Source organism: Schistocerca gregaria, chromosome 4 (assembly GCF_023897955.1).
Source record: "Schistocerca gregaria isolate iqSchGreg1 chromosome 4, iqSchGreg1.2, whole genome shotgun sequence".
Taxonomy (NCBI): Eukaryota; Metazoa; Arthropoda; class Insecta; order Orthoptera; family Acrididae; genus Schistocerca; species Schistocerca gregaria.
The window spans coordinates 659,959,671-659,974,991 of record NC_064923.1 but is presented as its reverse complement, the minus strand read 5'-3'; the positions used below and the strand labels follow the sequence as shown (position 1 = coordinate 659,974,991).

Genomic DNA, 15,321 nt, shown 5'->3' with positions numbered 1-15,321 from the left:
AAAGTATGCATGCACATGCCTAGATGTGCTATTAGAAATTTATGCGCATGCGTAAATTTGAACATAGGTGTCATGTTGAGTCAGCTTAATATTGTCAACGAATATTAAATGTGTGCAATGAGTAGCTGCAATAGGCGTTCGCTAGAAATCCGTCAATTTTTTGTTTTGTGGTGACATTTCAAGGGCTAGGTTATGTTGAAAGGTTACGAGTTGCCAAAACCATAGGATGCCAAAGGAAGACTTACCTCTAGCGTAACCACTGCTTTCGTTCGAATTATATTTTCTAGGTCGATTTCAAGGGCACGCCGGTTGCACCGTTCACATTATAGTTGATCATTAACTTGTAACCTTCAATATCTTTGCGCATCTTCACTTATCCCCCAACAATGTCATATATGTATTGAAAATCTTTGGCTGAGTTATAGTGTTTGCCTCTTTGGTTTGTTTGTGTGGGTATTGTCATGGCGATGCCGGAGCCGCCTGTCAAGCCCCCTAGGGGCGTAAAATATGCTAAAGAAACGGTAAGATCATTGGTAAATACTTAAAAGAAAATAAACTTTGACATTGTTGCTCTGTTAATTCAAAGTATCCACTCCTTATCACAGCTTGACATATTGATTTGCGTGTTAGTTTTATGGAGAAGTGGGAATTAGATCATTTAAGATAATTTACATCTTGACTACCAGAATTGGAATGGAGAACATATATGCATAATTTTCCATAACAAGACATCATACACATGATTTTACAGATGTGCAATAGGACATATAAGTAGTAATAATTTATTTTCTCGTGTTCCTTTATCATCAACAAACACGGAACATGTATATTACACAGAGTCTAATGCACTCTACACGTCATATCTTGTGCGCCACTCCCTCTTGACCAAATGTTTTTCAAATGCCCAACACTGTACATCCTAAGTTAAACCATAATGTTTCACCAGCTTCTGTAATTTGTCGCTACTGAGAGGCTTGGTTAGGAGATCCTATAACATTTCTTCCGTGCATAGATATCGGAGGATTATTTTTCCATTTTCCACATGATGTTTTATAAAGAGATACCTTATGTCAGTATGGTTGGATCTTACACTGGTGACATTATTTTTTGCAAGTTTAATAGCTTCAATATTGTCACAAAATACCACAATTGGCTTTAATGTTGGAAGAGATTCTATTTCACTCATCAGTGTACGGATCCAAAGAGCTTCTTGAATAGTGGAGGACAAGGCCATATGTCCAGGTTCTACAATACTCAAAGCAACAGTTCGTTGTCTCTTACATGACCATGATACCAATCCTCCCATTAGTATAAAACAACTTCCAGTGATGGAGTGTCTGCTTTCCAGCTCAGTTCCACAGTCTGTGACACTATATCCTTACAAATTTACATTGCCAGTTTAAAAATACTTATAATCAGCAGTTCCAATGAAATATCTGACTATTTTCTTGACTGCCATCCAGTGCTTGTCTCTCGGATCATTGCAAAACTTGCTTACTGCATTTGTGGCAAATGCAATGTCTGGTCTGGAAGTCTGTGCTGAGGACAGTAGACAGTAGACAGCTTCCAAATAGGGTACACTTTCCTTGCATTTCTTGTCATCATCAGTTATTAACAGTTTTGCATTATTTTCCATAGGAGTAGAAATAGGTTTACAGTTTTCCATATTGAACTTAGCTAAGATTTTCCTTGTGTACAGAAATTGATCAATCCATAATACTTCTCTGCTGGCACTTCTTAGAATCTTCATGCATAGGACACTTTGTGCTGATTGCATTAAACCTCTGTGAAAAGAAATTCTGTGGATGTTGACTGTCAACGAGATCATGTACATGGCGTACATGTAAAATGTGTTCATATGTTAATAGAATGTAAGGTTTACTTTTTTATTTTATTATTATTATTTTTTTTTCCCCTAAACAATTTTTCCACACCATTTCGCTCAACAAAGAATCCACCAGGTAGTGCACCAAGCACTAAATTAAAGTGTAATAATAAATTTCACAGTGACATGTTTTTGCACAAAAGTGATCAGAAGTTCGTATAAAGTTGCATTTTGTGCACATTGAATAAAAGTGACTGTTAATATGAAGCGCAACCACAGATACTGCAAATAGAGCGCCTCGTAGGCCGTGGGAATTGTACAACTTGGAAATTTTCCGCTGAGGTTGTGTGCATTTGGAAGTGCTGTGGGAAGTCGTAAACAGTACATTGAAATCAGTGGAATCAAATTATTGTGCTAAAGATCAGAAGTGAAAATAAAAACTAATCCTTTTGATTGGTCCAATGAATTATGTTCACGTAATAGAGGTGGCAAAGGAGGTATGGGACAAATTGAAAAATGAATTTGAAGATGGATGTTTACCAGAAAAGTAGGATTACTTCATGAGCGGGTAAGTACAGGATTGAACAAGTACAAAAATGTGGACAAATATGTGAATAAAGTAATTTCAATCTCAAATCGTCTAAGGAATATTAGCTCATAAATTGCAGAAGAATGGATTGGCACTTTATTGTTAGTTGGACTACCAAAGAAATACTCATCTATGATTTCGGGTTTGGGATTACACATTACAGAGGGTATTACACACATCAAAAAGAGTTTTGTATCACCTCGGTTCTGAGAGTTCTGGAACCAGTACAGAAAATTAGAATGGAGATCAACATAAACATCATTTCCACCGTTTTTATTCCTCATGAAAACCACACATTGCATGTTGTACCACCACACAGCGAGACCTTCAGATGTGGTCGTCCAGATTGCTACAAACAGCGCTACCTGTAATACCCAGTAGCACATCTTCTTGCATTGGTGCACGCCTGTATTTGTCATGGCATTCTATCCACATGTTCATCAAGGCACTGTTGGTCCAGATTGTCCCACTCCTCAACGGCGATTCGGTATAGATCCCTCAGAGTGGTTGGTGAATCATTTCGTCCATAAACAACCATTTTCAATCTACCCTTGCATGTGGCTCAAGTCTGGAGAACATGGTGGCCACTCTAGTTCAACGATGTTGTTATCATGAAGGAAGTCATTTGTAGGATGTGTACGATGGGGGTGCGAATTGTCATCCATGAAGACGAATGCCTCATCAATATGCTGCCGAAAAGGTTGTACTATAAGTTGGAGGATGGCATTCACGTACCGTACAGCGCCTTCCATCACCACCGGTGGTGTGCGTTGGCTCCACATAATGCCACCCCAGAACAGTTGGGAACCTCCACCTTCCTGCACTTGCTGGACAGTGTGTCTAAGGCATTCACCCTGACAGGGCTGCCTCTGAACCTATCTCCGACGATTGTCTGGTTGAAGGCATATGTGACACTTATCGGTAGAGAGAATGTGATGCCACCCTGGGAGGTCGATTCAGTATGTTGTTGGGCCTATCTGTACTGTGCTGCATAGTGTTGTGGTTGCAAAGATGGACCTCGTCATGGATGTTGGGAGTACAGTTTGAGTCATAACACAACGTCTTGTGGCTGCACGAAAGCATTATTCACCATTGTGGCATTGCTGTTAGGGTTCCTCCTAGCCATAATCCATAGGTAATGGTCATCCACTGCAGTAGTAGCCCTTGGGCGGCCTGAGCGAGGCATATCATCAACAGCTCCTGTCTCTCTGCATCTCCTCCATGTCCGAACAACATCACTTTGATTCACTCCGAGAGGCCTGGACACTTCCCTTGTCGAGAGCCCTTCCTAGCGCAAAGTAACAGTGCGGACATAATTGAACCGTGGTATTGACTGTCTAGGCATGGTTAAACTACAGACAACACGAGCTGTGTACTTCCTTCCTGGTGGAATGATTGGAGCTGATAGGCTGTCAGACCCCCTCTGTCTAATAGTTGCTACTCATGCATGGTTATTTACATCTTTAGATGGATTTAGTGACATCTCTGAACAGCGAAAGGGACTGTGTCTGTGGTACAATATACACAGTCAACATCTATCTTCAGGAGTTTTGGGAACCAGGGTGATGCAAAACTCTTTTTGCTGTGAGTATGAAGGTAAAGATTCTACAGAGTATGAAAAATGGGCCAGTTTCATATGATCCAAAGATAGAAACAGTGTCGGTTTTATACCTAAATACAAGAAGGAGAATAAGGAGCAGCCAGTAAAATGTTTGATACCATAACAGTGGACATTTTTCATCACAGTATAACGAAATGTTGAGTATAGTGAAAAGAAGCATGTTAATTCTATTAGTCCTGAGAGAAAACCACCCGTAAAGGTCAGGCATTTCCTGACTTTTATCTTTTAGTGAACTGAGTGAGGATCTTGCAGTATTGTTTCTAGATTCGGGAGCATCTTGGCATATTATTAAAGCTCCATCAGTTTTGTAGGATATTCACTCAAGGACTGACACTGGAATTTCCACAGTTGGTGGAGTGGGGAGAAACAAATTGTTAGCGCTCATGATGTACATAATGTGAGGAATATTGCAACTAATGCTGTCCATAAGCAAAATAATAAGGAAAGGTAACAAGGGTATCTTTACTATAGAGGGAGCCAAAATAATTGATTCTTGTGGCGATATTGTAGCTACTGCAACTAACGTAAAAGATATTTACAAATTAAACACAGTTTAAGATACTGCTGAAACTGGAAGTCACCCTGTTTACGCTGCGAAAGGTTTCTTGTCGTATGGGGGACTTGGACATATGAATAGATAAGTATTGCCTTATTGAAGAATATGGCAACTGGGATGGAAAGTTATGGAAAGAATACTGTACAATGTTGGGTATGTTTGCAAGGAAAGCAGGCCAGATTGCCATTTAAATCAAGTCAAAGCTGGTCTAAAGAAGTCTTGCAACTCATACATACAGATCTCTGTGGACTTATGGAGATTAAATCACTATGAAATAGCTATTATTTCCTGATATTCACCGAGCGAGGTGGCGCAGTGGTTAGCACACTGGACTCGCATTCGGGAGGACGACGGTTCAATCCCGTCTCCAGCCACCCTGATTTGGGTTTTCCGTGATTTCCCTAAATCGTTTCAGGCAAATGCCGGGATGGTTCCTTTGAAAGGGCACGACTGATTTCCTTCCCAATCCTTCCCCAACCCGAGCTTGCGCTCCGTCTCTAATGACCTCGTTGTCTATGGGACGTTAAACACTAACTACCACCACCACCATCCTGATATTCATAGATGATTTTTCTACATATATTCAAGTATACTTTATAAGTACCATGTTTACTTTATAAGTAGTCGGTACAAGACTGAATTATATGTGCACAAGGAAAGGTACTGGCTAGAGAGCAGAATGGGGTACTCTGCGGAACTCACTTCTAACGTGATTGGGTGTCACTTGTGTCATGCGTCTGTACGCGAAATTTCCACTCTCCTAAACATCCATAGGTCCACTATTTCCAGTGTGATAGTGAAGTGGAAACACAGGAATTGCAAACCGTATCAGGATCCAGTGAAAGTACTATGACAGTTAGGCGGGAGATGAGAAAGCTTGGATTTCATGGTCGAGCGGCTGGTCATAAGCCACACATGATGCCAGTAAATGCCAAATGACACTTCACTTGGTGTAAGAGTGTAAAAATTGGACAATTGAAAAGTGGAAAAATGTTGTGTGGAGTGACGAATCACGGTACACAGTGTGGCGATCCAATGGCAGGATGTGGGATGCCCAGTGAACATCATCTGCCAGTGTGTGGTGCCAGCAGTAAAGTTCAGAGTCAATGGTGTTATGGTGTGGTCATGTTTTTCATGATGAAGTCTTGCACCCCTTGTTGTTTTGCATGGAACTATGACAACGCAGGCCTGCATTGATGTTTTAAGCACCTTCCTGCTTCTCACTGTTGAAGAGAAATTCAGGAATGGTGATAGCATCTTTCAACACAATTGACCACCTGTTCATAATGCACAGCTTGTGACGGAATGGTTACATGACAGTAACATCCCTGTAATGGACTAGCCTGTACAGAGTCCTGACCTGAATCCTATGGAACACCTTTGGGATGTTTTGGAATGCCAACTTTGTGCCAGGGCTCACTGATCAGCATTGATACCTCTTCTCAGTGCAGCACTCCATGAAGAATGGATCGCCATTCCCCAAGAAACCTTCTAGCACCTGATTGATTGTATGCCTGCGAGGGTGAAAGTTGTCGTCTAGGCTAAGGGTGGGCCAACACCATCCTGAATTCCAGATTTACTGATGGAGGCTGCCATGAACTTGTAAGTCATTTTCAGGCAGATGTCTGGATAAGTTTGATCACATAGTGTAGGATTTCACTGTCTCATAACTCACTTCAGCATGTTGCCATTTGATGTTTTCAGATACCCAGACACTTAATATATCAGAATGACGCAAGCATGCTGCTCTTAACATTTTATAAGAAAATATTTTTTTCCTTCATCCACAAGCATCGAGATATTCTGTCACTATGAACCCCAAAGTGCAGCACTTAAAATACCATGGACAAGTGTGTTCTTTTCAATGGTTCTTAAGACAGAAAGCCCTGTGAACATTGCAGTGTTTGTATTATTAACTTTGTTCTCTAATGTTCGATGTGCTTTGCTGCATTTGCTTGATGCATTTCTGTACAACAGTTTTTTTCTGATCTTATAGCAGCAACCACTTTTACAAGATTCTGAGTGTCATAATTGCCCATTGGAAGATCACCAAAACTCCATTTACAAGTCTGCGTCATTGTCCAATATTCCCTCAGTGTATGCAGATATATGTAAATAGTTTACCAGACATTAGTACAAGAGAGAGACATGGACAATCTACCTTCATGTTTCCCTCTTAACATTTAAATAAGTAAATTGTAAAGAATTTATGCTTGACATTTTTCTCTTATGGCACAGTGAAGATAACTAACAATAATTGTACACTGCACTGAAAACTGCTATACACACCTGTGTCCCAACTACCAAGTGCAAAAATGTATTTTCTGATGTGCCTGACAATATGGAAGGTGTAAACAGCAAAATGCAAACGTGAAATAACAACTTGCATTCATTAACACTAATGTAAGAAGAGAATTATGCTGTACCTGAATGAATTTACCCTCCCGTGTCCGATATTTCCCCATCTTACAGTATGTGAAACAAAATAGTTCCCAAATTCAGCTATGATGCAGGACAACTCGCCTTGAAAACTTGTAGTGATTGGCCAGTTGTCTCTCACTGCAGTTTTTGTGTAAAACTTTTTGATGGGAACACATTTTCTGGAATCCTAAACTTCATGAACAGTTGTATTATGATTTTTGTCAGATGTGTTTCTTAAGATAACTGTACTTTACCTACTGATATTTCCTAGTACCATAGGTTTTGAGGAACTGGATGTTATTGATGTGTCTTCTTGCTGTTGTCTTCTGCAAATTCTTACCACCTCATCTCTATCTCATCTGCCTTCACTTGCTCTTTATAATTTTTATTCTTTAACATGACAGTTTCGGAAAGTAAATTTTTGAACACCACCCTAATGCTGTGCATTCATATACAAGTTTTTAACCATTCTCATTTGCTTCTGCATGTCTATGTTCAATTCCTTAACTGCATTACCCCAGAAAGAAAAATGTAATTTTCAAAATTAAGTGATAGCATTGTACCAAGTCCCCCCTCCCCCTGTCTTCCTTGTCTGGTTCCTCTTTCTCTTTATTCCGTATGTCATGTTCGAAGAACACGGTACCAAAGTACAAGTTGACTTACTATCCCATCCTCCTCATCAGGTAATATGTTATTGAAACTTCCTGGCAGTTTAAAACGGTGCGCTGGACCGAGACTCGAACTTGGGTCCTTTGCCTTTTGTGGGCAAGTGCTCTACCATCTGAGCTACCCAGGCATGACTCACGCCCCATCCTCACAGCTGTATTTCCACCAGTGCCTCGTCTCCTACCTTCCAAAATTCACAGAAGATCTTCTGATAAACTTGCAGAGCTAGCACTTCCGGAAGAAGGTATATTGCAGGGACATATTCTGGAAAATGTTATTGGGTCACCAGTCATGCTAATTGTATTTATTGAAACAGCTGGTATTGAAATACACGTGTTTATTAAAACACACACACACACACACACACACACACACACACACACACACACAGAGCAGCACCACTCTGTACAGTAATATTGACGTACCCAAGCATAGCAAAATGACAGTAACTGAATACAAAACTGAAAGTCATGGTATTTCTATATATTCACAAAAATTCAGTCAACATGAAGAAATATTACAAAATAACTCCTTACACTTTATTTCATTTTTCTACTACATATTGTTACAATCTAAATAAATTCTTCTAGTCAGTCATGTAAATTATGCTCATGTAAAAAAGGCCAGCATGCCAAAGGAAGTATGATATAGTCTAAGAAGAGCTTTTGAAGAGGGAGGTTCAACAGGAAAGTATGTTTGGTAATTGACCTTATCGCCCACACGTTTAGATGAATCTAAAAATGTTGATGAGTGTGTAAATAAAATCATCTTCACTCCAAATTGTTTAAGAAATATTGAATTCAACATTGCTGAAGAATGGGTTGGTATCTTGTAACTAGCTGGACTACCTGATAAGCATTCCCCCATGATAAAGGGCTTAGAGAGTTCAGGGAAAGCAGTTACAGATGATGATAGCATAAAAATCAAGATATTACGAATGTACAATATATATATAAAATAAAATAGAAAGAAACTTCCACATGGGAAAAATATATTAAAAACAAAGATTCCAAGACTTACCAAGTGGGAAAGTGCTGGTAGATAGGCACAATGAATAAAACACACACACAGAATTTCGAGCTTTCGCAACCGGCGGCTGCTTCGTCAGGAAAGAGGGAAGGAAAAGGAAACATAAAAGGATATGGGTTTTAAGGGAGAGGGTAAGGGGTCATTCCAATCCCGGGAGCGGAAAGACTTACCTTAGGGGGTAAAAAAGGATAGGTATATATTCACACGCGCCCACACACACACACACACACACACACACACACACACATACACATACACATACACACATATACATACATAGACACAAGCAGACATCTGTCTGTCTGCTTGTGTCTATGTATGTATGGATGGATATGTGTGTGTGTGTGTGTGTGTGTGTGTGTGTGTGCGTGCGTGCGTGCGTGCGTGCGCGCGCGCGCGAATATATACCTATCCTTTTTTACCCCCTAAGGTAAGTCTTTCCGCTCCCGGGATTGGAAGGACTCCTTACCCTCTCCCTTAAAACCCACATCCTTTCATCTTTCCTTTTCCTTCCCTCTTTCCTGACGAAGCAGCCGCCGGTTGCGAAAGCTCGAAATTCTGTGTGTGTGTTTTATTCATTGTGCCTATCTACCAGCGCTTTCCCGCGATATATAAAATCAAGTTTCAAAAGGCCCAGAAAGAAAGGCAAGCAATCCAAGCAATAAAGGTAAGGTATTTACTGCATTTTACTCTTTTGGTAAAACTGAAAGTAAGAGTACAGATTTGTTCCTGGATTCTGGAGCTTCTGTGCATATTACAAAAAGACCACTCAGTTTTATATGATTGTTTCAACAGTGGATGGTTCTCAATTACGGTGTGAAATGGCTAGAAAGATAAACTTTAATTTGAATTTTAATGGAGTATCACAATATATTACAATATATAATATACATGATGTGAAGAATACTACTGCAAATTTGTATTCAGTGAGTGAAATAGTGAATAAGAGCAACAAGGTAACTTTAGATTTAAATATACAGAAACAACTGATCAGAGTGGCAGTGTAATAGCCACAGCAAGTGAGGAAAGGGGTATTTATAAATTAGATGTTCTTGAATTTGAAAATAGTTATTCAGTATATCCTGCAAAAAGTTTTTTCATGGTATTAAGACTCATACACCATAATAGGAGAAGTATGGCCTTGTTAAAAGATGTGGCCATGGGGTAAAGGAAAGTAATAGTTCTAACTTACCATGTGAAATTTGTATACGAGGAAATCAAGCCAGATTACTGTTTAAAACAAGTAAAAATAGATCTACTGAGCTTTTGTAGCTGACACATGGAAGAAGAATCCCTTGGAAGGTAGTGTTGTTTCCTTATTTGATTGGTGGTTTTTCAAGATATACCCATGTTTATTTCCTTAGAACCAAGGATAGAGCGAGTGAAATATTTACCAGGTTTCGTGCCGTGGTTGAAAGAGAGGGGTAAGAAGGTAAAAGTTATCAGATGAGACAATGGTACCAAATATGTCAATAAAGCTGTAGTTCTGATCAAAATGGAGTAGCAGAATGAGCTAACAGAACAATTGTAGAGAAAGCAAGGTCCTTGGTAAAGGATGCAGGATTACCAAAATGTTATTGGACAAAAGCAGTATCAGTTGCAGTATATCTAAATAACAGATAGCCTACTAAAGGTCTATCAAACAAGCCTCCTGGTCCAAGAATTTTTGGATATAAGGCCACAGTACAAGTTTCCAAACAGCATAAAAGGAAATGGGACTCTGAATCTGAAAAAAAATATATTTATTGGATATTGTAAAGATTCCAAATGTTATACATTTATAAATCCTGAAAACAAAAGGATAATAACTAGCAGAGATGTAATATTTTTAGAATTGGGAAAAGTAGGTGTAGATATTGATCCTGAAGAAGATAAGCAAGATCATGCAAAGGCGCCAGTAAATTTAGAAACTAAAGCGCATGAAGAAGTTGTTCAAGAACAACTAGATGTGTTTACTGAAGATGAAATAGATAATGAGATCCAGGAAACTCTAACAGAAGACAATGTAAATTTACAGCATTCAACACTTACAATAAAACCAATGTTATATCCAGATTTTGAGTTGTATATGGCTGTTCAAACATTCAACAATGAACCTTCTACAGTTGAAGAAACCTTGGTCAGTCCAAATGCAGATATTTGGAAGAAAGCTGTAGAAAATGAATTAAAGTTTTTTTCCCAAGAATGATTCTTATGAATGGGTTGGTGCACCAAAAGAAAAGACACTATTACTAATGAGCTGGGTCTTTAGTATTAAAAACCCAGAAGGTACGGCTGCTCTCAGATAGAGGGCATTGATTATTAAGTAACTTTCTCACCTGTGGTGAATGTGCTTCTTTAAGATCTCTCCTGTTCCTTGCTGCACACCACACAGATATAAAGACTGCTGCGTTTCTCAAAGGAGAGTTAGAGGAAGAAATTTTTTTGAGTCCACCAGGGGAAGCCAGGAAAACTCAAGAAAAGAATAAAACTTGATGTCTTTAAAGGAGCATGTGTCTTATGAAACATGATACTGCTATATACAGGGTGAAGTGAAATTCGCACACTCGGGCTTCGCAGCGCGACACCTCACATGCCAGCTATAAAAAAAGTCTCTCCCAAAATTTCGTCTGGCAAGTATATCCGGCAGAAAAAGGACATTAAAGAGTGGCAATCTGGCAATACTGTAACCACGTGTATGCTGGCTACCTCTGTCAGCACATCTTGGTTACACTGTGCAGTTGGTGCAGCGTGTAAAGTTTTGCGTTATCATGCTGGACGTCGAGGGTTCGATCCTGAGTTGAGGCATACATTTTTTTATTTGGTAAATGTAGCCCAGGTTGTACGGTATCTGGCATCTTAATCAACAACAGTGATTGCAGTGGTTATCTCTAGATAACATTTGCACTTACATGTTACAGTCGGAGAAATGGAAGACTGGCCAGCTTTGGAAGAATCCCTTCCACATTGTGGGCGTGAATTTATTCGCACCACTTCATCTACTAGCTGCGAAACCTGTTTTCTTTGTACCTTCCTCCAGTGGTCCTATATATTAGTATCAACTATTATTCTTGCCTCATTCACATCCAATTACATTTTGTTAGGGCCTTATGTTACCAGTACGACTTGCAACGTGCTTTGCGAATAATGTCCAAACTCTGTTACTATTTGTATGTGGTATCATCATTGTACCAGTAATTTTCCCTTTCAACATTAAGTCTGATTACTGTCTGCTGTTTAGTACTACTACTACTACTACTACTACTACTACTACTACTGCTATTATTATTATTATTATTATTATTATTATTATTATTATTCTATTGATAGGATTGTGGAAATGTCATGTCTATTACCATTAGGGAAACAGTGTAATTCGAAACCGAACATTTCACAGTTAGCGGTGTCGGGATGAATCGTTTTTATACTGTATGCACTGTCCAGTCTGGACTAGGTGCGAGTGTGACAGACTCCAATGTACATGCGTATCGAATTTTCTCATTGTAAATCTCTAATCAGTGTGGCAGACATATGGCTAGAAAAATGATGTATATGTGGATATGCTTCTGGTTCTTGGTGCATCTGATAATGGGGCTGGTGTTGCTACTTGTGAATGTTGTTGTTGTTGTCTTCAGTCTGAGACTGGTTTGATGCAGCTCTCCATGCTACTCTATCCTGTGCAAGCTGCTTCATCTCCCAGTACCTACTGCAACCTACATCCTTTTGAATCTGCTAAGTGTACTCATCTCTCGGTCTCCCTCTACGATTTTTACCCTCCACGCTGCCCTCCAACGCTAAATTTGTGATCCCTTGATGCCTCAAAACATGTCCTACCAACCGATCCCTTCTTCTAGTCAAGTTGTGCCACAAACTTCTCTTCTCCCCAATCCTATTCAATACCTCCTCATTAGTTACATGATCTATCCACCTTATCTTCAGTATTCTTCTGTAGCACCACATTTCGAAAGCTTCTATTCTCTTCTTGTCCAAACTAGTAATCGTCCATGTTTCACTTCCATAAATGGCTACACTCCAAACAAATACTTTCAGAAACGACTTCCTGATACATAAATCTATATTCAATGTTAACAAATTTCTCTTCTTCAGAAACGCTTTCCTTGCCATTGCCAGTCTACATTTTATATCCTCTCTACTTCGACCATCATCAGTTATTTTACTTCCTAAATAGCAAAACTCCTTTACTATTTGAAGTGTCTCATTTCCTAATCTAATTCCCTCAGCAACACCCGATTTAATTTGACTACATTCCATTATCCTCGTTTTGCTTTTGTTGATGTTCATCTTATATCCTCCTTTCAAGACACTGTCCATTCCGTTCAACTGCTCTTCCAAGTCCTTTGCCGTCTCTGACAGAATTACAATGTCATCGCCGAACCTCAAAGTTTTTACTTCGTCTCCATGATTTTTAATACCTACTCCAAATTTTTCTTTTGTTTCCTTTACTGCTTGCTCAATATACAGATTGAATAACATCGGGGAGAGGCTACAACCCTGTCTCACTCCTTTCCCAACCACTGCTTCCCTTTCATGCCCCTCGACTTTTATGACTGCCATCTGGTTTCTGTACAAATTGTAAATAGCCTTTCGCTCCCTGTATTTTACACCTGCCACCTTTAGAATTTGAAAAAGAGTATTCCAGTCAACATTGTCAAAAGCTTTCTCTAAGTCTGCAAATGCTAGAAACGTAGGTTTGCCTTTTCTTAATCTTTCTTCTAAGATAAGTCGTAAGGTCAGTATTGCCTCACGTGTTCCACCATTTCTACGAAATCCAAACTGATCTTCCCCGAGGTCGGCTTCTACTAGTTTTTCCATTCGTCTGTAAAGAATTCGCGTTAGTATTTTGCAGCTGTGACTTATTAAACTGATAGTTCGGTAATTTTCACATCTGTCAACACCTGCTTTCTTTGGGATTGGAATTATTATATTCTTCTTGAAGTCTGAGGGTATTTCGCCTGTCTCATACATCTTGCTCACCAGCTGGTAGAGTTTTGTCATGACTGGCTCTCCCAAGGCCGTCAGTAGTTCTAATGGAATGTTGTCTACTCCGGGGGCCTTGTTTCGACTCAGGTCTTTCAGTGCTCTGTCAAACTCTTCACGCAGTATCGTATCTCCCATTTCATCTTCATCTACATCCTCTTCCATTTCCATAATATTGTCCTCAAGTACATCACCCTTGTATAAACCTTCTATATACTCCTTCCACCTTTCTGCCTTCCCTTCTTTGCCTAGAACTGGGTTGCCATCTGAGCTCTTGATATTCATACACGTGGTTCTCTTCTCTCCAAAGGTCTCTTTAATTTTCCTGTAGGCAGTATCTATCTTACCCCTAGTGACATAAGCTTCTACATCCTTACATTTGTCCTCTAGCCATCCCTGTTTAGCCATTTTGCACTTCCTGTCGATCTCATTTTTGAGACGTCTGTATTCCTTTTTGCCTGCTTCATTTACTGCATTTTTATATTTTCTCCTTTCATCAATTAAATTCAATATTTCTTCTGTTACCCAAGGATTTCTAGCAGCCCTCGTCTTTTTACCTACTTTATCCTCTGCTGCCTTCACTACTTCATCCCTCAGAGCTACCCATTCTTCTTCTACTGTATTTCTTTCCCCTATTCCTGTCAATTGTCCCCTTATGCTCTCCCTGAAACTCTGTACAACCTCTGGTTCTTTCAGTTTATCCAGGTCCCATCTCCTTAATTTCCCACATTTTTGCAGTTTCTTCAGTTTTAATCTACAGGTCATAACCAATAGATTGTGGTCCGAGTCCACATTTGCCCCTGGAAATGTCTTACAACTTAAAACCTGGTTCCTAAATCTCTGTCTTACCATTATATAATCTGTTTGATACCTTTTAGTATCTCCAGGGTTCTTCCACGTATACAACCTTCTTTCATGATTCTTAAACCAAGTGTTAGCTATGATTAAGTTGTGCTCCGTGCAAAATTATACTAGGCGGCTTCCTCTTTTATTTCTTACCCCCAATCCATATTCACCTACTATGTTTCCTTCTCTCCCTTTTCCTACACTCGTATTCCAGTCACCCATTACTATTAAATTTTCGTCTCCCTTCACTATCTGAACAATTTCTTTTATTTCATCGTACTTTTCTTCAATTTCTTCATCATCTGCAGAGCTAGTTGGCATATAAACTTGTACTACTGTAGTAGGTGTGGGCTTCGTATCTATCTTGGCCACAATGATGCGTTCACTATGCTGTTTGTAGTAGCTTACCCGCATTCCTATTTTCCTATTCATTATTAAACCTACTCCTGCATTACCCCTATTTGATTTTGTGTTTATAACCCTGTAGTCACCTGACCAGAAGTCTTGTTCATCTTGCCACCGAACTTCACTAATTCCCACTATATCTAACTTTAACCTATCCATTTCCCTTTTTAAATTTTCTAACCTACCTGCCCGATTAAGGGATCTGACATTCCACGCTCCGATCCGTAGAACGCCAGTTTTCTTTCTCCTGATGACGACATCCTCCTGAGTAGTCCCCGCCCGGAGATCCGAATGGGGGACTATTTTACCTCCGGAATATTTTACCCAAGAGGATGCCATCATCATTTAATCACACAGTAAAGCTGCATGTCCTCGAGAAAAATTAT

The 15,321-nt window shown here is 39.5% G+C and overlaps 1 protein-coding gene across 1 annotated transcript in view; it reads left to right on the top strand.

The window, feature by feature from the left end:
* The first annotated feature begins 399 nt into the window (after positions 1-399).
* The window catches only part of LOC126266809 (exocyst complex component 4), a 246,924-nt gene continuing 232,002 nt past the window's right edge, over positions 400-15,321 (top strand). The window contains exon 1 of the mRNA XM_049971362.1: positions 400-521. Within this exon, the coding sequence (XP_049827319.1) occupies positions 462-521 (60 nt within the window). The 5' untranslated portion in view covers positions 400-461. The remainder of the gene's footprint in view (positions 522-15,321) is intronic.